Genomic DNA, 27,004 nt, shown 5'->3' on the forward strand with positions numbered 1-27,004 from the left:
GATGTGCTTAGAGCGATCGCACACCGTGAGAGTGGGCACCATCCATGGACGTCGTTGAAGCACCTGGACCACAGAGGGATGGGAGTCCTGTGGCAGGGGGATGGTTGACCCAGGGAGCCCACTTTAGATAGCCAGGTGACAGCAGAAAGGTAGTAATGCGTACTTGTTATGGAATGTATAATTGTTTGTACCTGTTTTATTCGACTATTTAAAATGTTTGTCATGGACATTGAAAGGACTTTGTGCAGGACTTAATGTCCATTTGGTTGCCTGCGGACAGGCATATTTCCAGCATGGGGGTATGTGGCACCCCACTGCAGGTTGGTTGCAAGAGCTGCCCAGTAAAACCCCTTCCCTGTAATCAGGGCTGCAAGGGGTTAAACTAACCTGGCCAGCACTAGGACCCTGCTGGCTGCTCTGATCATGTCCTGCAGAGAGAAGCCTGCTGGGATGCAGGAAGGAGAGGTGAGAGGTCAGCCAGGCAGGCAGCACGTGTAGGAGAGAGAGAGAGAAGCAGCAGCATGGTGTGACAGAGAGCCCATGTGAGATACTGGAAGGATCACAGAAGCCAGGACTGGTGATGCATGTGGGGTCAGTGTTGAGACATCCCCAGACAGAGTGCTGATAGCAGTGTCACTGCAGCCATCTGCTTACAGCCCTAAAGAAGCATGGAAAGCTATTCGGGAGAAACCCCTGTCACGGCGTGTATCTAACAGCCAGTGTAGAGTGGGAAGTCCTGTTCACAGAGAGGAATGCTGCAGCCGGACACAGTGTTGTGTGGGAGACTGAGTGAGTACTATCAATAGATGTCTGTGATCCCTGATCAAGCCATTTAAAGGGAGTGTTTGGGCCAGCTACCAACCTATCTCAAACTAAAAGAACACTTGCACAAGTTTGTGGAGGGGAGATTGCTATTCAGAGAGAAAAGTGTGTGACTATTGCCCAAGATTCTAAATGACATTGTTTATTTCCACACGTGACCTTAAACTTTGGATGCATATATATATATTTCTTCAGCCACTTTCTACACACATTGGTGAGAGCTGTTATTGCAAAACGCCCTCAATTGGTAGGAACTGTCATTGCCTACACCCAATGCGCCCTCTATTGGTGACTCTGATATGGCATGCATGATCTACAGCGCCCCCTATTTGTGGATTACAAACAATCGTGCACAGTTCCAATTAAACTCTTCATTATCCTTGGAGGACATTTAAGAGCAGGACAGTTCATGCTCTGAATAACTTTAATGGTATAGATAGCATAGTAGTATAGTGACTGTTTGCCTGAATGATTAATTGTTATCATATTTACCACCAAAGCCTTATTAATTGCATTGCCTTTAATTGTATATCTTGTAACGTGATGCTTGTTGCATTTACCTAACTTTTAACTTAAATTGACTTGCAGCGGCGACCAGTTCCCTAGTTAATAAATATTATTGTCACCGCCTTTGTGTATGTTAGTTATTGTGTGTATTGCTTGGGGTGCTCATCCTTCTGCCACAGGCGCCTGCTAAGGAAGAAGAAGTTACGGAGTGCTGAACCCACCCATCATCTGGAAACCAGGTACAACACCACACCGTGTCAGTCAGCCTGTCACATATGCACAAGCCCAAAAATATTGGGCATGGTTTCGCAGTAAGGGGACATGGCCTTTGAATTCTGCACTCCCACAAGGCCACGCCCCATTTTCACTGCTTTGGGGGCATGCCAGCGCTCTACGAGGTGGTACAGTAAAAATTGGCACAGTTAGTATTTATGGGAATAGGACATAAATGCAATGGCTGCATGTAAAGGATTTGTGACCAGCACCTTTTGTCCGGAGAGGTGGCATGCGGGAGAGGATGCCAGGCGAGGCTGGTCAAACTAACAAGGTACTTGTCATATGTGAATATAGCCCCAGACTGTTTAGCATGAATGATAAGTAGCTAGAGGAATGAAAAGATTGATATATTAAAGCCAGTATTAATTTTGTTGAAAATAAATACAAATGTATCCTTCTATGGCAGCTGTGCACTTAGTAAGTTAAATAGTGTCTGTCACTAACTCCCTTGTCACATTCGTGACAGAGCAGGACAAAGTAAACCAGTAACGTGAGTGCTCTTGCCATTCAATATGAGTGAGCTGTCTGCTGTGCTGTGTGAGAAGCCGTTAACTTCTCTCAATTTCATATAACATAGATTTCCTATAGTTAGATAGGTAGCCACCGATCAGTGTACACTTGGCGTAGCTGTGTAGTCCTCACTTGGTACTGTTGGCGGCTCTAAATCAATCACTTTGTTGCGATTACGGCATATGGTGGTTTTAAATAAATATTTCATTTCTAAACTGCTCTAGAGGAATACAGGTTGAGTATCCCTTATCCAAAATGCTCGGGACCAGGAGAATTTTGGATAACGGATTATTCCGTATTTCGGAATATTTTAATATTTCAATGATGTATTTTGAAGTATCTTGCATTTATGCTGTATAAACACATAATATACACACAAATATATTTTATTACCACATAAAATACACACAAATATATTTTAATTGTTCAAAAAACAAGGTTTCAAAACGTGAAACAAAATGTGTGTACTATCTCAGCACTGAATTTGAATGAGAAGCAATCATTTTCTTGTACATATATAGTGCCAGTTACATATCATGTCCTCAGTAGTGCTGTTACAAATGTCCCCAGTGAGTTTTTAGCAAAAAAAAAAAAAAATTTTCACTTTCTGGAATGTCCGTATTTCGGAATAATTCGGATAACGGATATTCGGATACGGGATACTCGACCTGTAATGTGATTATATTTGAGAATAAAAAAGGACACGTGCTGTGGGGGGTAAAGTTCTTAAGGTGAATGCCAGATGGCAGTGCCAATATAACTTACTAATGAAACCATTACTTTATGTACATTGTGCTACAGCGCCAGCTGGGCAGCCTAAAACGCTCTTACACGTGTTTATCAGCATTACAAGGGGAACTACATGTGTATTAGCCTAGGGCACCTGGAGCTTTAAATCAGGCTATAAACTTATGCCTCTGAATCCACTTCTATGCTCTTTTCACTGCCTGATACATCAATCTCATACTGTAGAACAGGGCCAATCCATGCATGTGCAGACCATAGACTAGAGATATCTAAAGAACCCGGCACCAGTCTTATTCAGGACATATCAGAAAAGTATAATTGTCTTATACATTCAGTAGCATTGATATTAATGAGCATGTTTATATTCACACAAACCCCCATGTAACACAAATGTTAAAAATACAAATCTGGGGACTTCCAATGGGCGGAGCATCGTGATGGCCGCATTTTAAACCATCTTCCTTATCTAAAATCATCCTCCATCCTCCTTTCAACTCCTTCTTAAAGAAAAGAGACTACCCTCTTTGAGGGAGGATAGCTTGATCTTTCCAACAAGGTGCTTATTTTGAAGATAGGAGCTGAGGCCAGGGGCAAACGCAGGATTTTCAGAAGGGGGTTTCCAGAGAGGCGGAGCAAAGCACGGAGATGGACACTTAGGTGACCCAGTATATGCCGGGTCAGTTAAAGTATTATAGACCAAATGTATATAAATAATAATAAAAAATTATATATATATATATATATATATATATATATATATATATATATATATTGATTTATAGAATTGATTTATTCCACAAAATCCTTCGATTACGTAGGAGGGAGGTCGAATTGACTGCCCACGGACAATTTTGTATCATAGGACCAAAAAGATCCCACGTGGGTTTCAGGTTTCCAACGTACCCCACTATTGGCAGAACGAACGCTACATTTTGCAGCAAATGGTGTCGGGTCCTTAATAAATGTTCCTTGGACCTCATCCTCCTCGTTATCGAAGAAGTGGGTACAGAACTTGTGAAAATTAGAGAAGAAATCTCACTGTTTGATAAGAATAGCATTCCTGTCTTGCGCACTGATAAGAGTGATAACTGGTGTGAAAAATTAGGTACACAGATTGATACCTTTCGTGATGAGCTGATTGCATTTAAACACAACAAATTACAGACTGTTGCCAACGCAATACACGTCGGAGGTTAAAACCCGACACTTGAACTTCCGTACACGCATGTAGAAGACGGCGGAGGCTCCGTCCTGCATGCCTGGAATGCTGTTTGCGTGTCAAAACCCGGAAGCACCTGCCACATGCATCGCAGGTCTGCTTCCGAGTAACCAATAGCATAACAGTACACCCCGATCACGTGACGTCTGTCAACCAAGCCTCCATGTCACTTAACCATATGAATGGTTAAACTAAAGCCAAGACTCGATTTCAGAGAGTCACATGATCGGGGTCTATCCAATTACAGCATATCCGGAAATAACAACAAATAAACTTTGTTTTGCAATGCTTTAATTCTTGTGAATAAGAAATCGTTTTTGATATTTAATTATTTCATTGACAAGTTATTGTATATGTCTCCTCCTCACCTTCATATATAATCGTTTTTATGATTTTTTAAGTTGGATTGACTAATTAGTTGCCAGGTGCAATGTATGAACTAGTTTGCATGGGGGTATAAATACTAGGCCAGTTGCCTACCTCTCCACATCCATTATACCTTTGATAAAGCTTGTTCCAAGCGAAACGCGTCAGGTGGACACCTATCTTTGGAAGCAGAAGCAGGAGCACTGGCTCCACCAACTTTTTTGCCCATTCAACTGCCCGAACCAGCCTAAAGGACCAGAAAACCAGCACCATCTAAAACTCCAAGTGGCAAGCCCCACTCCACGCTCTACTTACAAGGGACTTTGGACATATCAAGGGAAATTTCACTCCATCAGGATCCATTCCCCCTCAAGGGAGCAAAGTGGACGGTAAATATATCTACGCAATTATTGCTCTGGTTACAAAGGCGGTCCCCTAATAATACCAATCTAGGCAATATAGGAACGGACAGTTATTCCAGCTTATCCCAATTCTGCTACCATACCCATGCTTTTTTATTTTAATATTCTATGTATATGTGTGGCCATGTGGCCTATTAAATTGTGATGATCTTTTTTACATAAATTTGTGAAGTCAATCCAACTGCCAATTGGTTTTTATTAATTTTTAAATCTTCTAGCGCTGCAAATTTTTGTTTTCTTTTCCCATTGACTATACCAACCACCAGGTATACCGGTGGCTCACTGGGGAATCCAGAGGCCAGAGAGGCCCACGGAACCCAAGGTTTTTCCGTAACAGACCAGGACGTAATTTTGAATCTGCGTCTTCGCATTTACATTCAGACTCTGGTACCCAAGCTACAACAGGTGTTTTTTTTAGGCCAGGCCACGGTGCCACCGTCTGGACGCGGTCGAGGAAGAGGTACAGGCCCCATCCGAGGAGGGGTGAATACAAGACAAAAAGGCAGGAAAGGTCCAACCTAATTTTTAATTTGTCAGACCATATCCTTACCCCGGGCGAAACCTCCCTTTTATCACTTGGGTTGAAATTTGTGCCTTCTGCACGTCATAATAGTTTCAACTTCGAAGTTGACCATTATAAATTTGGCCGCAAGATGTGCTTGAGGGAATTCTTTTCCAACAAAACCAACAACAGTGACCCGGTTGTCGGCAAATCTTTGCTTAGACCTAGCCTTTTTGATCCCCCTTCGACTAATGCGAGTATACGCACCTACCAAAGGTTGTTACACAATGATGTTTGCACATCTCAGCATGACAAACATTTCAGTAATTTGACACCGGCCCAACGACAAGCCACCACCACATTGAGAGCCAACCCTGAGTTGATTATCTGCTCAACAGATAAAGGGGGCTCAATTGTATTACAAAACAAGACAGCCTACGATCAGGAGATTCACAGACAGTTAGCAGATCATGACACCTATGAGCACTGTCTGACCAACCCTATACCCCGAATTAAAAGGTGGATTGATGTCACCATTTTACGAGCCCTGCAGAACCAGTGGATCACAGAGGGGCTAGCTAAGTACCTCACCGTGGATTTTCCCATCTGCCCCACCATATATACACTGCCAAAGGTGCAAAAGATCCTCGTTAATCCCCCCAGACGTCCCATCATATCGGGGAGGGGGTCTTTGTTGCAGCCTTTGGCGGTGTTTATTGATGGGTTTTTGCAAAAATGAATGCCATTGATACCCACGTATCTTAAGGATACTGGCGATTTTTTGCAGAAACTTGGCCAGATCCCTGATATAGGACCTGATGTGCACTTGGCCACGCTTGACGTGTGTGCCTTGTACACAATCATCCCCCATGAGGGTGGATGCAGAGCAGTGCGTGAGCTATTAACAGTTGGAGCCCATCGCGATTCCCCCGTTGAGTTCATTATTGAGCTTTTGGAACTCATCCTGGAGCATAATCACTTCATGTTTAAAGGCCAGTATTATGTACAGCGGACGGGGACCGCGATGGGCTCCAACATAGCTCCATCCTATGCTAACACCTTCATGCATAGTTATGAACAGACATACATTTTACCCTCATATGGTAACCATATTATTTACTTTAAACGTTTTATCGATGATATTTTTTTTGTTATGGAGCGGAACCACACAGAAGTTTGATGAGATGGTTGATGAGTTGAACAACCTACCCACCACTGTAAGGTTTACAGGCCAAATTGAGCCACAATCCATTAATTTTTTGGATGTGACGATTTTTAAAACTAACAACCAACTTGGCAGTACATTGTTTAGTAAGAGCACCGATAGGAACTCATTATTATTTGCCACCAGCATCCACCCACCGGGGTTGAAGGACAGTCTGCCAATATCGCAGTATATGCGGGTCTTCCGCAATAATTCCGGCCCTGAACAGACTGAGCTACAAATCCAGGAGATGAATGCCCGTTTCTTGGAACGAGGCTGCAAAAAACAACTACTCGTGGACTGTTTGGGTAAGGCAAGAAGAAAAATGAATACCACCACACCTAAGGTTGGACCTACCAACATTTACGTCACTCAATTTGACGAAAAATCAACGGTCATCTCGAGAGCCATCCGTAAGCACTGGCCAGTGATTGCATCCGGCCCCTTGCTACACAAGGTGTTGCCTACGGCACCAACGGTAGCATACAGAAGGGGCAGAAATCTTAATCAGCTTTTGAAGCACAAAATACAACCCCAAACCACGGATAAGACGTGGTTACTCACCCAAAGACCGGGGTGCTTCAAATGTGCAGGCTGCATGACATGCAATTCAATGATACCGGGCACCAGCTTTCCCCATCCACACAGCGGTTGTTCCATAAAAATAAAATTCAAACTACAATGTCTGATGGACTTTTTTATCTATTTGTTACACTGCCCGTGCGGTCTTACATATGTGGGCCTCACAACCTGCAGCTTTAGAGAGAGGATGGCCAACCATCGGAGTGCCATAAATAAAGCCTTCCACTATTATTTATTTATTAACAGTTTCCTATATAGCGCATACATATTCTGCAGCGCTTTACAGAGAATTCTGTCCCTGCCACAGTGGAGCTTACAATCTATATTCCCTACCACATGTACACGCGCACACACAGACATTCTAGGGTTAATTTTGTTGGGATCCAATTAGCCTAAAATTATATTTTTGGATTGTGGGAGGAAAGCGAAGCACCCGGAGGAAACCCACGCAAGTACGGGGAGAATATACACACTCCGCACAGGCCCCTACAACAGACCCGGGCCTGGGCCTTGACGGCACTGAATACAACCCAATTAACAGTCTCCCTTAAATGGACCCTTAACCCCTTGAGTGGTGGGTTTTCCTGGGGCAGGACAAACCTACCAGGGCAAGTTTGTCTTGCCCCAGTAATACTCATTACAGAGTATTTATGAAAACTCGCAGCCCAGCTATCAGGTCTGAATATACACACTCCGCACAGTTAGGGCCATGGTGGGAATCGAAACAATGACCTCAGTGCTGTGAGGCAGTAATGCTAACCATTACACCATCCGTGCTGCCCCAATTCAAGGGACATAACACTATTTTGATGTTTATTTTTACACATTATTTTTATTATACACTTATTTGTTTTGCGCCAGTAGACACATGTTGATTCCACCACCTTTTTGTTGTAAAAACTGTAACTGTTTAGACCATATCAGGAGGCTGTAAACTGTTCTTTCCTATCTCCCCAGTGATAGCGGTCATAGCCCTGCTTCCCGTTCTATTGTAAGGGACACCCCCTGGATGGGGAACCCACAATACAAGCTCCACAGTGGCAGAAGTCACTGCAGGTAATCCTCCCACTCCGGTGTCCACAATGTTCTGGTTTTTACCCAAGCCCTTCTATAAATAAGACACACATCTATATGATAGGCAGAAATAAAGTGAGTTTGCACATACAAGGAATCCACTTTCAGCATGTACATATTTGCATTTTTGTAAATGACACTTAAATATATTGGGAGCAGAATATTTTTCTTTACGCTAAGAGCCACCCAAGCATACATAGAATAATGTAATTTGGATTTACATACAGAGGGATGTGCAGCGGCAGGGATCATGTTTGTCCAAATAATGTCCCAGTGTGTCCCAGCCACCTCCTACTCTGACCATCACATGGTTACGCAGAATCTGTAAGAGAAGAACCCACTTACTGACAATGATATATAATGGGAATACAGATTTTACTGATGCTCATATACCACATCTTTATTTGTTATCTTTATTATTATCCTCCCATCTGTCACATAACTATATATGACTATATATTACATACCTCCTAACTGTCCCTATTACATACCTCCTAACTGTCCCAATTTTTGGGACTGTCCTGCATCCTCCCTGTCGTGCAGGGGGGTAGTTAGGAGTCCCCCTGTTTGTCACTGCTGAGGGACAGGGGGCATGGCCAGCAGCTCTTATAGCACTAACAAGGCTGTGGCTTCGTGACCGTGGACAATCCTGTGGAGCCACACCCCCTTTACATGAGACCACACCTCTTTTTGGGAACGCATACTGACCTCTGATGCAGGAATGTTGGGAGGTATGTACTGTATATTGTATTGTGGTATTTTATTAAATGATGTTTGCTACATATCTACATAAGTATAACTGAATGATGTTTGTGTGTGTGTGTGCGTGTGTGTGTGTGTGTGTGTGTGTGTGTGTGTGTGTATTGATGTCCCATGATAACTCTCGAACGCTTTAACTAATTGTCTTCAAACTTTGCACATTGCCTTATCTAAGATCAAAGATGGGTTTAAATAAACAACCCCTTAAGGGTGCTGTCATAAGGGTCCATGCTATTTCTGGTGTTTTCATGTATTGTGATACTGTGGGGGAAATTTACTAAGACGTGTATTCTACTTCACATGTGATGTTGCTATGGGCAACCAATCAGATCCTGTCTACTATCTAATCTAGAGGGTGCTAAATAAATAAGAAGTAGATGCTGATTGGTTGCCCATAGCAACATCACATGTGAAGTAAAATACACATCTTAGTAAATTCCCCCCTGTATGTCGTTGGAAAGTTTATGACTTTCTGAATACTACCAGGGCCGCTGAAAGCGCGGTTGGGCCCCAGTAAAAAAAAAAAGTGTCATGGTCAACCTGAGGGGCTTGGCCAATGGGAGGGGAGGAAAAATGTTGCAGGTGGTGCAGGCTGTGTACCGGAACACAGGATGCTGCATCTGCCTCTCTCCCCTGCTCAGCAACACGGCAATGAGCAGTGTACGCTGAACGGGGGAGACAGGATGTGCTGTGACAGCTTCTGCTCTCTACTCCCACTGCCAGTCTCTACAGTGGGGAAGGGGGGGCGCCGGACACAGGCCCCTACAACAGACCCGGGCCTGGGCCTCGACGGCACTGAATACAACCCAATTAACAGTCTCCCTTAAATGGACCCTTAACCCCTTGAGTGGTAGGTTTTCCTGGGGCAGGACAAACCTACCAGGGCAAGTTTGTCTTGCCCCAGAAATACTCACCACAGAGTATTTATGAAAAGTTGCAGCCCAGCTATCAGGTCTGAATCGGGCCCTACGGGTGGAATGTAATGCAGTGAGAATTGAGCCCTACGGGTGGAATGTAATGCAGCGAGAGTCCGATGGTCATACTTGATGCCATACAGAGGTTTTTTACAAAGGCATTTACAGAGCATGGTTTTGCCTTGCACAGCCGCCGGCCTCGCAATGCTTTACATCCAGCCCTAATTCTCAAATAATTGTAAATTTCAGCTACAAATACGTGCACTTAGTATGTTCATAACCACGTACCCTTATAAAAATGAGACTGTTTGATTCTCCCACTCTGTATTTGCCTTCCGATACTTTTGTCATAGAAAACTGCACAGGACATGTACATCTGCTCACCAAATGCTGCACCTATTAAAATGAGAAGAAGTATACAGTATATATGTTGAACGGTTAAACCCATAGACTTTGCTAGTGGCTTAACGTAATTGCTGATTCCGAGGTGCATGCAGTTAAATCAATAACTTCAATTTTGGACATAACAGAGTTGCAAAAATATGTTAATGACTTAGCCGCCATTTTGTGCAGAGACGTCCACCACCGACATCTCAGATCTGCTGTTTATGTACAAAATAAATGCAACATCCATGACACCATCGATCTTCTGAGCATCGCTAAGGTGTTTCACAATATCTGTCTCAGGAGTCAATCCAGCTGCAAATTAATTAGCAGTGGGCTTACTACGTCATTGTTCCACTGCATCCAACAATGATGTTGTGTCCACCCCCGTATCAGGGGTATGCAGTCATTAGATCTACAGTGTCTAGGTCAACAGTCAAAAGGTTGACAACTATTTGTGGACATTCAAAAGGTCGACATGGTCAAAAGGTCAACATTCACAATGTTGACAGGGTCAAAAGGTTGACATGGAAAAGGTCTACATGAAAAAGGTAGACATGAGTTTGTTTGTCTTTGAGCCAACATGTGTCGACAGGCAGTGTCCCAGCACACTATGGTGTGCTGGGATGTGCCGAGCACAGTGAGCCATGCGAGGGGACGCGGTACAATTAGACACGGTGCCTACCAACGTATGTCGACATAGACACCAAAAAAAAATTAACAACTCATGTTGAACTTTTGACCATGTTGACCTTATGACTGTCGACCTTTTGAGCCAGTTGACCTTTTGACCCTGTCGCTCTAATATACCGTAACTGCATCAGGTACTTAGGAGAAGATGTATCAAGCCTTCAAGGTAGATAAAGTTGCCCATAGCACCAATCAGGTGTACCACCTGTAGCAGCAGGCAGTGGCTGGATCTCACAAGGTTTCCCAGCAGGTGGGGTTGTAGCAGATCAGCAAGTGTCAGAATGTCTCGCTGATTAGAGTGTCAGTCCACAATTGGAGGGGGGCTCTTGCCATGTTTATCCGACATTAATTTGGTGGTTAAAAAAAAATATTTTTTCTAAAAAACTGTTGTAAATAAGATCGCAAGTTTTGAAACAAGTGTACATTATAATTCCCCTATTAAAGGAACATCAATCTATTTATTGCTTATTTTGTGGATATTTGTTCTATATTACTCGGTCAAATCTCCACTGATCAGACCACAATTCATTGTGGCTCAACACACTGAGCACCATGATCATTGCACACAGAGCCGCAAGATCAATTCCCATTGTCCACTGATATAACCGAGGCATATATCAGTGGATTTCTTATTTTATATATTTAGACATAAAAAGGAAGGAGGGTAAAGCTATATATGAAGATTATAATTAGCCATTCAGAAAGGCAGTGGCTCTATAGTTAGAACACCATGGACATTAAACAAGATCACCAGATCAAACACCAGCCTGACACTTCCCCCAAGAGAGGCAACCCACATTACAATGTTTTCCTCCCACTTGTCATATTAAATATAGATATTCATTAGTTACTTGATTAAAAAAGGGGGCAAAAAAAAAAGAAGAGAGAACATAAAAGAGGAGAGCACACATATAAATGAGAACGACAGTCTGGATTATTATCTATTATTTGTTCATTGGTTAATTATTCTTCAATGTTATACCAATTAAGAACCTAGATTGTTTAGTTCAATGGATTCATTAAGTACTAGCGGGAACAATGAGCCCAGAGAAAAAAATCCAGAATGCCTCTCACCTACACAGTGTTAACCCTATAGCCTCCTCTATTTGAAACAGGTATTCACTCTATTGCCTGTACATTCAAAACTTCAATGTTCCCTTCATGTTTCGACTTCAAATGTCTTGAAATACTGTGTGATTGAACTTTATTAATTACATTCCTACGATGTTCAAGGAACATCACATTCAATGAATAGGTAGTCCTGCCTACATACTGTAGGCCACAGTTACAAGTGATAAGGTAAATTACATATGTTGAAGAACAATTCATGAAGTTTTTAATCCTGAATGTTGATCCACTAGAAGATGAGGCAAACTCCAGACTCTTGTCTGCAATAATGTTACATGTAATGCAATTCTTCCTTCCACATTTAAAACACCCACTCAAGGAAAGCTCACTATTCAGATTGCCACTCTTGATAGAAGTAGCTTGGGGCCAGAGTATTTTTCAGACTGTTAATTTTTTTTTCAAAACAACTTTAGGTCTATCTTCAATGAGGGGGCTAGGAATTTGTCATTTCTAGTTTTTATTTATGATCTTTTTAATCTCTATAGAGTTAGAATAAAACTTAGAGACAAAGAGGGGGTTACATTTAAAGGCATCTTTTTGGTTATATTCAGATCTACAAATATGTTCTTTTTCTTTTAATTAGGTATTCCTCTCTATTTTTGATCCGTCTCGGAATGCAACATCTAATAAATCAGGAACAATTCCTCTTAAGTCTAAGAAGTTGACTTTTGGGGATATTTTTAAGCCATGGGCGATGGTAACAGCTCTCAAAGTTTAGATAATTGTTATTAAACTTCTTTAATGAAGGTTGAAGTTACCATTTTTTTATCCTCTATGCGGAGCGCAATATCCAGAAAGTTTATGTGCTCGTGATGAATAGTGCTGGTGAATTTAAGACCAAAACGTTATTTTTAGTAAAATCAGTACATTGAAGTGCACTTTCCCATCCACCATGCCAAATAAAAAGACATATCATCTATGTATCTGCCTTAAAACACCAAGCTCACCCTAAAGGGGCTACTCCACACATACTGTTCCTCAAACTGCCCCATATACAGATTTGCAAAGCTCAGGGCGAACTTGGTGCCCATGGCAGTACCCAGAATCTGTAGGAAAAAAATCTCATCAAATGTGAAATAGTTATGTGATAAAATAAAAGCTACTGAATCCAAAATAAACTTATGGTGACTGTCGCTCAGATCTCCACCTTTGCCAGGTAGTATTCCAATGCTGCAATACCCTGGTCGTGTGGAATGTTGGTATAAAGTGATTCCACATCACACGTCATCAGCAGAAAATCACTTTGCCATACAAAACCCTGAATACATTTAAGGAAATGTGTAGTGTCTTTGATGTGAGACCTAAGCGACAGTACAGAGGTGTACAAGAAAGAATCAACAAAAGCTGATTGTGAAGTGGTAAGGGAACCAACACCCAAAATGATTGGATGACCAGGAAGTGAGGATAGGGATTGTGTATCTTTGGTAAGTGATAGTATGTGGGGATGACGGGATGTGCATTATAAAGAAATTAATATTCTTTCTTGGATATTACGCTTACATGAAGGCCCTTAATTAGAAACTCCTTTAGAAGGATACAGTATTCATCTGTCGGATCATTATTATTTTTTTATAGAAAGTTGGATTGTCCAGCTGTCAATAAGCTTCAGTAACATAATGTATACTATTGAGAATAACCATGCCACCCCGTTTATCAGCTCCTTTGCTTATAATTGACTGATCTTCCTGGAGAGCTTTTAGGGCTTTCCTCTTGTTAGGATGTCAATTATCAGATTTCCTTTTATTTCTAGGATTCTTGGACTTAGAACAAATTTCTTTAAAATCATAAAGCGTTAAGGAGTAAAAGGCATCTATAAATGCGCTTTTATATTGAATAGGGTAAAACTTGGATTTTTTCCTAAGTAAAGTTTTATCCTTTCTTCCAAGATCAAAAATAGGGATCTCAGCGGTGAAAGGAAGGCTTTCTCTCTCTAGCTCCTCAAGGGTTTCTACTGCTAAGTCAGTTTGATCTAACACAATAGGAATCCCAATAGTTTTATTTTTATTCAGTTGTTTATTGATGAAATATCTCTGTGTACACAGGTCTCTGGTGAACCCATTTCTGTGCATGTGCATGCACTGGGTGAGTGCACCCAGTGAGAATAGTGGAATTGCTGGGTGCATGCACCCGGGACATCGGACGAGGGGCAGGGAGGCGCATGGGCCGGCAGGTATCCCTATTTACCATATGGGAATGCTCAGCATTTCATAGGCATTCCCATGAGAATGCTCAGTGTTTCATGGTAATGAGGCCATGACGTGGGTGGGGGTGGGGGGCGGACAGCTGACAGAGCAACCTTACATATGCGTCGCCGACCGTGGGTGTTCCCCCCGCAGCATGTGAATGGATGTTTATGTTAAACATCCATTCGCAGCCTGTGCGTGGGAACTCATGCTGCGAGGGGGGGGGGGGGCGGCCGACCCGGCATTTACCGGGCGGGTTTTGGTGGATTCGAATGGCTGCAAATTTGTTGGACTAGGGTTGTACTAAGATGTAACTTTTTTTTGTAACTGGATGGCTGACAATGTCTAGGTCGACAGTTGACACCATATGGTTGAATTGGAAACCCCCCCCCCCATTTTGTTAACTTTTTCCTAATTTATCATCATGCAGACTCCTATTGGGAATGGTAAAGTGTGCCAAGCACAGCGAGCCATGTGGGGGGATGCAGTACACTAATTGGGGTTCCACATGCTTAGGTGTCAACCTTTTCATGTGAAAATGTTGCTTCTTGGGTTGACCTTGTGCATGTTGACCTTTTGGTGTCGACCTACACATTATCGACCTTTTCTACCACACCCCACCTTTTTGCTTTTGCAGCTGCAGCATCTGCCAAATTGGAAGAGTGAACTCAGATCAATATTGACTTAAAAACTCTGCAGGTTTGTGTGCATACAGAGGCATTTCAGGAATACAGTTTCTGGTTTGTAACTCATGTGTCTATCGACATTAATATTATCCACATGTGCACTTATGGGGGAGATACAGTATACGCGCTGCAGCATATGGACAGTGTGTGGTGTTATGTGTATCAGAGTATAACATATGTGAGTATCTACAATGCATCTAAGTAGAAGGAGTGCCAGAAGAAATACTTATGCTGTGACATCATCAGTGTACAAGCTGTTGACCTGGCCATTAAGTGTTTAGAATCATATCCTTAGTTACTACAAGCAGTGCTTATGTACCAGATACTTCAAAGAGAAATAGGTGTCTAAGTGATTTTTACTCCTGGAAAACACATATCCACTTTCTGAAGCACAAATCTTAATTTTATGGATTATTACTATGTCTAAAGACCCGGTTTATAAGAATGGTTAAGCCAGGTAGCCTCCTGTATAATGGGTAACCAAGGTTTAATGTGAAAGCATTCGACAGATGATCCCTGGTTCAGCCCAGCATGGATGGAGACTGCAAATGGGCACCCTCCCCTATTAATATGCCCCTGGTTGGGAAGGGGAAACCGAGTGGTAGGGACAGTTACTTATCGGAGCAGGTGGGGTGCAAGGAACAGCAACGACGGGTTGCAGTCAGCTAGAAGTGGAAAAATTTCCAGAAGTGAGTGGCACAAACCAAATGTAGATGGAACCAACACTAAAATATGCTTAATACATCACTACACCTTTGTGGAAGCCATTAGATTCAACATGCCTGGCATTCTGGTGGACAATGGTAACATAGCATAGTAACATAGCATGTGGATGAAAATTATTTCAAGACATATACAGAAATAACTGCGTCAAAAACACTATAATCTACAATACCATGATATCCAAATCTTATAATAGTCACAGATTTTTTACATAGAAATAGTAAAGTAAAAGGAAGAAAGACAGAGGAGGGGGTCTCAAGTTCGCATAGAGGTGTTCTAGTCATCAATCTAGTATTCAGGTGAATCTTGGCCTCCTACAGTAAAGCAGACGACCAGACCCCACCCAAGTCTACCCTAGTGGGGCGATCATTTTAAGAGCATATAGGTACTAGGTTCTTATATGAGGTGGTCATTTTGAATTCTAACCAGCCATCCCGCATATCTGCATATGTAGAAAATTTCTCAGGAGTAACAAATAAACATTATCCATTGTCATGTAGCAGTCCATTCGTTCGCACCATTCCCACAATGTGGGGGGGGGGGGCAGTCGAACGCCAGTGGACTGGAAGCACTGCCCTAGATATGGGTATGTCCGAATGTGATAAGAGCCAAAAGTCAGGACCAGTTTGGACAGGGTGGCCCAGTATTTCCGCGGCCAATCTTCTGATATCATCCCAAAATAGTATAATCAAATGGCAGTCCCACCATATGTGAAACAGAGTGCCCTGTTCCTGACCGCATCTCCAGCAGAGAGGGGACACTCCCTTGCAAAATGTGTGTAGAATACTTGAGTAACGGTACCATCTGGTCAATAGCTTATATTGGGTTTCAACTACTTCTAGGTTGGCCGAACAAGCACTAATGGCCTGGATATACCTTGTCTCATGTAATTTTATATTTTTAGAAGTAAATTCTTTCTCCCAGGCCTCCTTGTATGTCGGCTCAGGGGGCATAAGAGCAGATAAGAATAGTTGATAGATATTAGATATCACGTGTGTAGGTGGCTGTGGTTGAGAACACATCCTCTCAAACGGTGTAAGCACAGTACTCAATATAAGAGGACCCCTAGTGACTCAGATTTGTCCATAATTAGTTGGACCTACTAGCGGGTGATTAGTACTTCCCACTGCCGTGCCCCAAGGTATAAATTTGAGTTTTAACTTGGTAGAGAAGGATTCAATAGCTGTATGGCATAATGTTGTCTATTTTTGTGGACTGAACAATATCCTTTGGGACAAGGTACAGACCGTAATTTTCAACTAGGGATTGCCAACAACCATTGATGTTTACATGCCAGTATTAGATAGTTGTGCTATTGATGTCAGAGAACCAAGGATTCTCCACAATCAATGGTACTGTGTATCTTTATACAATGTAAGAGCATGCATGCATGTATATGCAGAACATAAAGCACTGTGCCCATGAACATCGTGGGCTTTCTTACAAAACTCCACTAAATTAATAATGTGTGAAGTCATAATTGTGATTATTTCATTATCCTGCACTTTATTGTATTAAAACAAAATAGAAGGTATTTTTTCCAGTCCTTAGGCTAGAAAACAACAGGCGCATAAAATGGGGTGTTTTGTAATGCAGCTCCCACTAGGGGGTGTCTTGTCCCCAAAAATTACAAATGCAGCAAGGAAAGAACATGGTGGAGCGCTTAATAATAATAATTATTATCAAATATTGTATTAAATGTTTAATAAATATACTACTGTAATACTCAATTGATCCACATTATTAAGTGCTCCACCATTTTCTCCTTACTTTATTGTATTATCTACATATCGTAGCTGTTGTGATGTCCACCATATGTTCACTTACACTTCCAGTAATTGTGCATCAAGGTGTTAATACAACACCTAGAGCTTACAGTAATTCAGTTTAATAAACAATCGCCTTTATGTTATGCTATAGAAACATAATGATGACAATATATGTTATTCATTTATAACTAAAGTGATAACTCACCATTTGGTCTAAATTCTTGAAGTCACAAAGTTTTCTTTGGCTTTCTGGTTTAGGGACTGGGATTTCCACTGGAGGCAGCTCCAGTTCCTCCCGAATTTCTTCCTCTATCTGCTCCTCCATCTGAATAAGCATGGGGGCACTCATACCAAAGCGGGATGCCCGACGAGCCACTTCTAGTAGGCACAGAATGAAGTTTTTCTCATTTTTCCGTAAAACTAAATCCTCGGTTTCAAACATCAGGACATCTAAAGACGACCAAATATGTCATGGTAAAGAAGGCATCTAGTGCAAATAAGCAGAAGTAAGATTGTTTACATTTAGCAATATATTAGTGTACTTATAAAAACAATTGCTATCCTTTCAAGCACTGGATGGCTGATGGTATAATAATGAGTTTCCATGATTAGAAAACAGGTTTGGTTTTAGGTCATTATCTTTAGCATAATCAGATTATATACACAGTCTGAGCTTGTTGGGGATTGTAGCATCACATAATAATACCCCTTTTAAACCTGGGTTTTTCCCTCGTGGACCCGGGTCAGTGGCGGTGTAAAAGGGGTTAACCCATGTCCCTTTACACAGGACTTTTACCCAGGTCCTGGCTAGGGTAGAACACTGGCAGGACCTGGGTAGGGGGCAGTGTAAAGGGTATGCCGGGTCATCCGACTTGGATCTCATTAATAGCAATGGGGGAAGCTCAACCTCCTGACCGCAGCATCCTGCGGTCAATATGGAGGTTGGGCGGGGTGCGCACACAGCCTCCGATGCTGTCTTGGGGTATATTCAATTGATGTCAGGTTGATTCCAAAATTCTTTTGACGAAAAGGTCCGACATCCATTATTCAATGCAGTGGCCAAATCCGGATGTTGATTTGGTCGCTGATTGATGCTTACCCGGTCTACAACGGAGGGAGATGGCAGGATCGCCGAGAGGCAGCTGGGACGGGGCCAGGTGACCTGCTCTCACCCGGCCTGGTGGCAGGAAAGGTAAGTGCGCTGTCCTCCCCATAGGCAAATGCAGGGGGAGTTTCTGGTTGCCCGGAAACTCCCCTTCCTCTTGGCAAGTGCCTTAAATTATGACAACAATAGCACTGGTATATAATATGATCAGTAGAGCTGCCACCACATCATGCAGTGTAAGGGACAGAGCAGAGCTGCTGCACATGCCCAGTGTACCAGCTTCTTCTACCGCATTTACTGTACGTGTGGATACTGTATTCCATACTTTATCCAGTGTATAAAAAGACCAATTTTCTAGGCTGTTACCGCTCTCCCAAACTCCCGTACTTACTCCAGTGCGCTGCAGAGTGGGAGATTTTGGATTACATTTGGAAACCCCCCTCATAAAATCCTGCTTTTGCCACTGCTCCCTGCCTCAATCCAACATGTTTTCATGTTGGATTGAGATTGCCGGAAACATGGGCAAAACCTTTCAGTTTTGGCTGTGTATCCATTAAAGCAGGCGGATTAGTGGCTATTCCGCCAATCCAACTGGTTTTTGGCAGGTCATAACATTCCGTAAAAACCTTTTCGTCAAGACGGCGGTTTCGACATCAATTGAATATACTCCTTTGGCTTTAGGCTGTATAGCTGGCACTGCAGCACAATGTATATAAAGTAATGGTTCCATGAGTAAAGGCCCCCATACATTAGTCTGACTTGTCCTAGGGACAAGTTGGACCTGATTTCCCCTGCAGCAACCGGGAAAGGGGGACACATGATTAGGCACTTGATGTGCCAAGTTTTGCATATGATAAATCGCATGCAATTTATCATATGCAACTCCCAAGGAGCTGCAGGGGGAGAGGCGGGCAGGGTCATCGGACAAAGAGGCAGCGGGCGAGGGATGCCGGTGAGCCGGGCAGGGTCAGCGGACACAGAGGCCGCGGTGAGCCGGCGATGGGAACGGTGAGCTAGGCATGAGGATCCGGGAGCTGCAAGGAAAAAAAAACAATACAAATGAATGGGCAGCCAGCCGGTTCACCAGCGTCCCACCGCCCGCTACCTCTGTGTTCGCTGACCCTGCACGGCTCTCTAGCATCCCCCACCCACTGCCTATTTGATCGCTGACCCTGTGCGGCTCTCCCTCTGCCCGGCTCTCTGACGTCCCCCGCCTACTGCCCACCTCTCCCCCTTCCCGTCTCTCGCCCTGCCCGTCACTGCCCTCAGTATCCCCTGTCCAGAGGCTGCACATACGATTTAGCAGATTTTATGTGCAGCCGGTCCGACTGCCCAACTCCGATCCGATGCGCACGGAACTGCGCATGGGCCCAGACAGGAATGTTGGGTGAAATCGGGCACAAATAGCATAGTGTATGGGGGCCTTAGGTTACATTGGCACAGCCATCAGGCAGTCACCTTAATAACTTTACCCCCCCCCCCCCTCCCCACACACACACACACAGTACATTGGGACAGGTAATAGATGACAAGCATGGAATTAATTAGGCCTTCATTTTATTCCTCAACTGTCATCTACTGTATATAAATTGCATGAGAAATACAAAAAATATGTTTTGAATATTATCTTCATATTTTAATAATTTTTATAGTCAAAATTCTGGACTAAAAAGTATATGACAGGTGAGGCAGTACCTTCCTGCCGGCCTTGTCCAAACATCTCCGCCTTGTCCAAACACCACCAATATTTCAACAGTATATACTGCTGCCCTTGTGTATATTGCCCTCATGAACAACATGGTATAAGTGAATGTGATAACTGCACAATTTTGGAAAAATTTCAATCTATGCTAAATGAGGCCAACCTGAATAAATGCTTATGGGCAGAAGCGGTATCTACAGCAGTATACCTAAAGAATGGCTCGTGCGCACAGACCACATGATTATTGGGAGCCTCCTGCCCATTCCAAGAAGATAGACGAGTATGGAAGAAGTAATACAATAGGAATTGCAAACCAAGTATGTTACATTGCATATGCCAACATCTGTAAGCTTGTCTGAAATAGACTACCAGGGTGGGCATCCAGTCACACAATAAAAGTTCTGCAAGAACAAATAATGACCCCCCCCCCCCCCTCACCCTTAAAATATATTATGAGGAGTTTACAAATATCACACTGTCTCTAGGTGGACAATCAAAATATCAAATCCTATTGGTCGACAGTCATAAGGACGACATTGTCAAAAACAATAAACTGGTAGACATGGATAAAGGTCTACATGCGTTTTTTTAAGGTAGACCTGAGTTTTTCAGGATTTTATTCTTTTAACAAACCAACTTGTTCATACTTTACCATTCTCGTGGGCATAGAGTTAGATTGCCAGAAACGTGGCAAGCCCGGTACACTTATACAGTGACCATGCTGACCTATGTCAACATAGACACCAAAAAAAACGATGAAAAACTCATGTAAACCTTTGGCAAACAAAAAAATTTGAAAAACTCCTATTGACCTTTGTCCACCTTTTGATCGTTGACCCTATTGACTCTCAATCTTTTGCCACTGTCGACTATTAGTTGTCAACCGTTTGATTGTAGACCTAGACACTGTAGATCTAAGTGACCATAATCAATTGACAAGGAGATTACATTGCTCAATAACAATTCCTTGAGTGCAATCATCAGACAAAGTCGCTGACAAACACTCAAAAACAAATGGATCTTGTTTAAACAGAACCATTGCTCATACAAAGCCCATCTAATTGCAAATATCCCCAAATATAACCTAAATTCCAGATTGACTAAGGTGAGATATTCTCGTCTGTGGCAAGGTATACTACATTCCGCTTAGTCATTGCCATACCTGCATTCTACAGTTTGCTGTTATACCAGTTAGACTTTCTTGGACAGAGAATGGACAGATGAAATGTATGTGGCACCTCATGAGCATTACTCAGAGAAAATTTACATTTACATGGAAATGCCCTGTATTTTTCATGATAGATCCACCGTTTTTGTGGGTCCCCATGTTCCAGCCCCTGCACGCCCCCTGTCTGCAACGCTGTTTGTGCAGAGGGTCTGCACATGCGTATTTTCGCCGATATGTATATGCAGACCCGCAACATCGGAGCCCATTGCGAATTCGGCTTATTGCGAGCCGACATGAATCAGGCCCATTATCCCATAGAGAACAGCCATGGGAGAAATGTGCTGTTTTAGCTAGGAATCTGTGTATGCAGTATGTAGCCTGAGTCTGATTACCATATCATGTAAGATGATTCTGAGTGCGGCATCCTTGTTAAACTTCTAAGACACCACCTCCACACTTTTACCAGAAGGTTCTGAATTGTTGGTGTTGGTTTGTGTGTAGGTGGTGGACCTTGGCCCCGATAGGTTAACACTTTTACTAGCCTGTGTGCTACTAATTTGCTAATTCTTAAGAAGAGGGAGCCCCCGACACCCTCTCTGTTGCCCCAGTGACACTTCTGCAAGGTCTGCAAATGAACAGGCGCTACCGAACACCCAAACCAGAAACATTGTGCTATCACACTGCTTCCAACTCTTCTCCAGAGCAGTGGTGTAACTAGTGTAAGGCAGCCCCACTGCCACTTGGGGGGAGTGAGTGGCAGTGGGGTCTGTGTGGGCTCCAGGAACCCGTCTAGGGCACTGACATGCTGCCACCTGCCACTGCCCGCTGGCTGATTACCGGAGGCGAGTCAGCCGCGGCGCAACCATGACAAACTGATTCCCCACCTGATTTACTTGCCTGTACACAGAGCCAGCTATTGGCTACTGTGTATAGGATGGGCGGGAGGAAGGGTTGTCAGATGGGCGGGGGCGGCCTGGGACGGACGCGTCAGAGCCAGGGGGAGAGGATTGGTGGTGGCACATTTGAGGGGTAAGGCAGGGTTGTGGGGAGATTTATTTTAGGGTGGGGGTGGGGGCGTTTCTGTAATTTCCGGCGGGGGGCGCTCATTTTATAGTTGCGCCACAGCTCCAGAGCCCATCTTGCCAGGGCAAGAGGTTTTTAGTAAATGTGAGTTAAAATGTTCATTTTCACTAACAATTAAGGCATAATTATATTTATCACAGCCACATTACAAATACAGATAGTGGTAAATATGCCTGAAAAAAGTAAAACCAAATATATAACTAAATAAAATAATAAATAAGCTGTCATTTATTCCAGAAAGAAACTACTAGATTTAATTAAAATTAAAACTTCTGGGTATCCCCCCTGCTATCCCCAAAAACTACCAAATACTGTAGTTCCTTCTACCTATAAATAATAGAAATGACATCCTCAAAGTAAAGTTGCTGACATAGAGGCAGGTAACAGGACATGTACATGAGACAGATACTCACTACCTTTTATGACCATGTCTTTCCTGCACCATTGGATGAAGTTGGACACATTATCCCTTGCCAGGAATGTTGCAGGTTTGGCTGTTGCATTGAAAGTCACTCCAGATTTTGGCAGCCAAAGTTTCTTTACCAAGTCAGGGTATTCGGCAGCAAAGTCACAAGCCACCTCGGTCACATTGTTGGCATGGTAACAAAGTAAAGATCCATTCTCCAAGACTTCAATAAAATTCTCTACTGTTATTTCCAAGTCATACAGTTCCTTTAACCACTCAGCCAAGTCCTCTTTCATGGCATACAGGTACTGTTCACTGGACTTATATTGGCGAATGCTGCGCACGCCGCCTCCTTGGTAAGTTGACATTTTGATGGTAGTATTGAGAGAGGTACTGGGATAAGAATGGACTCACATAGAATAACCTTGCAGAGGCTCCTTCAATACCATCTTATTCCAATATGGATGAATGTATTCAGCTGAAGGAAAGCCATTTTGACAGTCTTATCTGAAACACAAAAGTCATACACTACCAGTGAGTATGTGGTTCTCTAGCAGCCAACACTGAAAAGAAAGATAATGACAAATCTATGGCTATTTAACTAATCAATGATCTTTTTTTTTTTGCCGTTAATAATGTGCGAGACATGCAATAAAAGAAAATGAAAGAAAGTACAATAGTGTGTGTAGCCCAGAGACATTATTATTCCAGGTGATTTCTGCAGGGTTGTGGAGAGGTTTCAGTTATAAATATTTTACAAATGTGCTCAAATATACATAAGTTCAGGTTAACAGATAATTGTTTATGAAGTAGTTATATTTAAAGATGAGTTTAGGACTCTGCTCACAGGGCGACAAAATTACTTAATGTCATAGGCAAATGCAGGGGGGGTTTCTGGTTGCCTGGAAACCCCCCTACTCTTGGCAAGTGCATTATATTATGACAACAATAGCACTGGTATATAATATAATCAATAGAGCTATCACCACATCATGTAGTGTAAGGGACAGAGCAGAGCTGCTGCACATGCCTAGTGTACAAGCTTCTTCTTCCACATTTAATGTAGGTGTGGATCTGAGCCCTCAAACACCTTACTGGAAGGACCAGAGAGTAGCTGCCAGGTGGAAGAGACAGGAGCTTTACCATGAAGTGGGAGATTGTGAGCTAAGAAAGTGCAGTACTGGTTCTATAATGTTTGTGTATTTATTTATTATTATATGTTTAACCTTTTCCTGACCACTTATCATATTTAAATGTTTGGAATAGCCTAGATCACCTGTACTGTTAAATATTATTACTCTATTCCATACAGTATCCAGTGTATAAAAATACCAATTTTGGGGGCTTTTACCATTCCCCAGATTCCCGTTCTTACTTTAATGCAGAGTGGGAGAATTTGGATTACATTTGGAAACCCCAGGGCCGGCGGAACCCGCTCAGCGAGGGATGCAAAGCAGGGAGGCGCCGGCCAGTAGAGGCGCTCTCCCATGCTCTGCACCCTGCTCCTGCTGGCTGCCGCTGCCTGTCACACTGCATGACAGACAGCGGCGCCGGCAACATGAGGCACCTACCCGCGTCGCTGAAGTCCTGCATGTGTGATGAGATCTGCATAGGATGGCTCCGGAGTTACTGCTGACTGCAGTACTGCCAGCAGCCACTAGATGCTCCCTGCTGATCCCACTGTGGAGCTCTGCCCTTATCAGTGGAGAGAGACAGCCCGGGACCCCGCTGGAGAGAAACTGACTGACGTGAGTTTGTTTTTGTGTATCTGTCTGCTATCTCTCTCTCTCTCTCTCTCTCTCTCTGTCTATATCTCTAGCTCTGTTAATCTATATCTCTGTCTGTCTATATCTCTATCTGTCTATATCTGTATCTCTGTCTATATCTATCTCGCTCTGTCTATATCTATATCTCACTCTGTCTGTCTATATCTCTCTCTGTCTATATATCTATTTACCTCTGTCTATCTATCTATCTATCTATCTATCTGTCTATATCTATCTCTGTCTGTGTCTATCTATCTATATCTATCTCCTATCTATCTATCTATCTATCTATCTATCTATCTATCTATCTATCTATCTCTCTCTCTCTCTCTCTCTCTCTCTCTCTCTCTCTCTCTCTCTCTCTGTCTGTCTGTCTGTCTGTCTGTTTCTATCTATCTATCTATCTGTCTATATCTCTATCTGTCTATATCTGTATCTGTCTATATCTATCGCGCTCTGTCTATATCTATATCTCACTCTGTCTGTCTATATCTCTCTCTGTCTATATATCTATTTACCTCTGTCTATCTATCTATCTATCTATCTATCTATCTATCTAACTATCTATCTATCTATCTATCTGTCTATATCTATCTCTGTCTGTGTCTATCTATCTATATCTATCTCCTATCTATCTATCTATCTATCTCTCTCTCTCTCTCTCTCTCTCTCTCTCTCTCTCTCTCTCTCTCTCTCTCTCTCTCTCTCACTCTCACACTCTCTCTGTCTGTCTGCCTGTCTGTCTGTTTCTATCTATCTATCTATCTGTCTATATCTGTCTCTGATATAGGTATAAGAAGTTGCGCTTAGAACCACATGGGATTATGGGTTGCAGCTGAGTTCGAGGGGTATGCTACACATATCCCAAAATACAGGAAAGAATACTCTGCACAACCACACCCGCATAAAAGAATAAAGTAATAATATAATAATATAATAAATTACTATGAATAAATGTAAAAGAAAATATTTTTAATGCCATTAAAAGCAATCAAATGTATCATTTTATATCCGCCATATATAGATAAAAAAAAAATTCAAAAGATATATCTCTCTCTTTATAATATATCCTAAAAAAAAAAGTAGCACGAGTTGTCCCTTTATGGACTATGGAAGGGAGGGCGCAAAATTTCAGTTTGCAGGAGGGCGCCAGACACCCTAGCACCGGCCCTGGGAAACCCCCCTCTAAAAATCCTGCGTTTGCCACTGAATGTTTGTGTCAGTAATGTGTTGGCTGTCCTACAGTACATGCAGAATACTACAGTACATACTGAGTCCTACAGTACATGCAGAGTCCTACAGTACATGCAGAGTCAGAGTCCTACATTACATGCAGAGTTGCCTACCCTCCCGGTCCCAGAAATTGGGTCCCTGTCCCGGAAAGGGGCGGAAGTCTCCTGCAATTTGGCCAGTCTCCCGGGACCCCCCCCCCCCCCGGCAGGGGATATGTGGGAGCAAATTACGTGAATCGGGTGTTTGTAGCCCTGACCCCGGCTGTACAATGCCTGAAATACCGGCATTGCATGGCGGGGGGCATGGGAGGAGACGGAAGGTATGCAACCCTGCAGTACATACTGAGTCCTACAGTACATGCAGAGTCCTACAGTATACACAGAGTACAGAGCATGGAGTCAGACTGCTGGGAAGAGTGAGCATTGGCCATTCCCTTATTTGTTTACCGCAGCCTAAGGCATAAGGGTCTAGGGGCCAGATTCTTTAAGCTTCAAAAGTGATAAAATGGAGTGTGATAAACAGCCAGCCAATCGGCTCCTGTCTGACATTTTTCAGACACAGCCTGTGACATGGCAGGTAGGAGCTGATTGGCTGGCTGTCTATAACTCTCCATTTTATCACTTTTGAAGCTTAGAGAATCTGGCCCTAGGACAGTTACAATTGCGGCGGCCTCCTCTAGCATCCTTAAAAACTGTCTGCTATTAGGGGGCAGCCATATTGTGATCGTAATTTTTCATTAGAACTGCAGGAGGAGACGGAGCCAGGAGAAGATCTTCAGGACCCTGAATGCGGCAGGGGCATGCGGAGGGGTAAGGGGGGTGTTTAACTAGGAGGGCTGAGGGAGGGGGGGCTGTGCTGCCAATATCGGCGGGGGGGGGGGGGCTCAAACAATCTAATTACGCCACTGGTTACAATTATTGTATACAATATTGCATCTCATCGCATCTCGGTTTTGCGATGAGATGAGATCTAGTGCAAAAAGTATGTGCAGCATAACACAACTTCCCTTATAGTGAAAATGAAGCACATGGTCAGTCCACCTATGTAGTCAGGGCTGGACTGGCCCACAGGAAT

At 43.0% G+C, this 27,004-nt stretch overlaps 1 protein-coding gene across 1 annotated transcript in view; it reads right to left on the reverse strand.

Annotated features, from left to right (window-relative positions):
* GAS2L2 (growth arrest specific 2 like 2) overlaps positions 1-23,396 on the reverse strand; it is a 36,134-nt gene extending 12,738 nt beyond the window's left edge. Inside the window, exons 1-4 of the mRNA XM_083171159.1 lie at positions 22,942-23,396; positions 17,673-17,917; positions 10,193-10,300; positions 8,457-8,553 (exon numbers count right to left, since the gene is read on the reverse strand). Of these exons, the coding sequence (XP_083027285.1) occupies positions 8,457-8,553; positions 10,193-10,300; positions 17,673-17,917; positions 22,942-23,299 (808 nt within the window). The 5' untranslated portion in view covers positions 23,300-23,396. The remainder of the gene's footprint in view (positions 1-8,456; positions 8,554-10,192; positions 10,301-17,672; positions 17,918-22,941) is intronic.
* Between the last annotated feature and the right edge of the window lie 3,608 nt (positions 23,397-27,004).

This window comes from Crinia signifera, chromosome 2, assembly GCF_055691185.1.
Source record: "Crinia signifera chromosome 2, ASM5569118v1, whole genome shotgun sequence".
NCBI classification, from domain to species: Eukaryota; Metazoa; Chordata; class Amphibia; order Anura; family Myobatrachidae; genus Crinia; species Crinia signifera.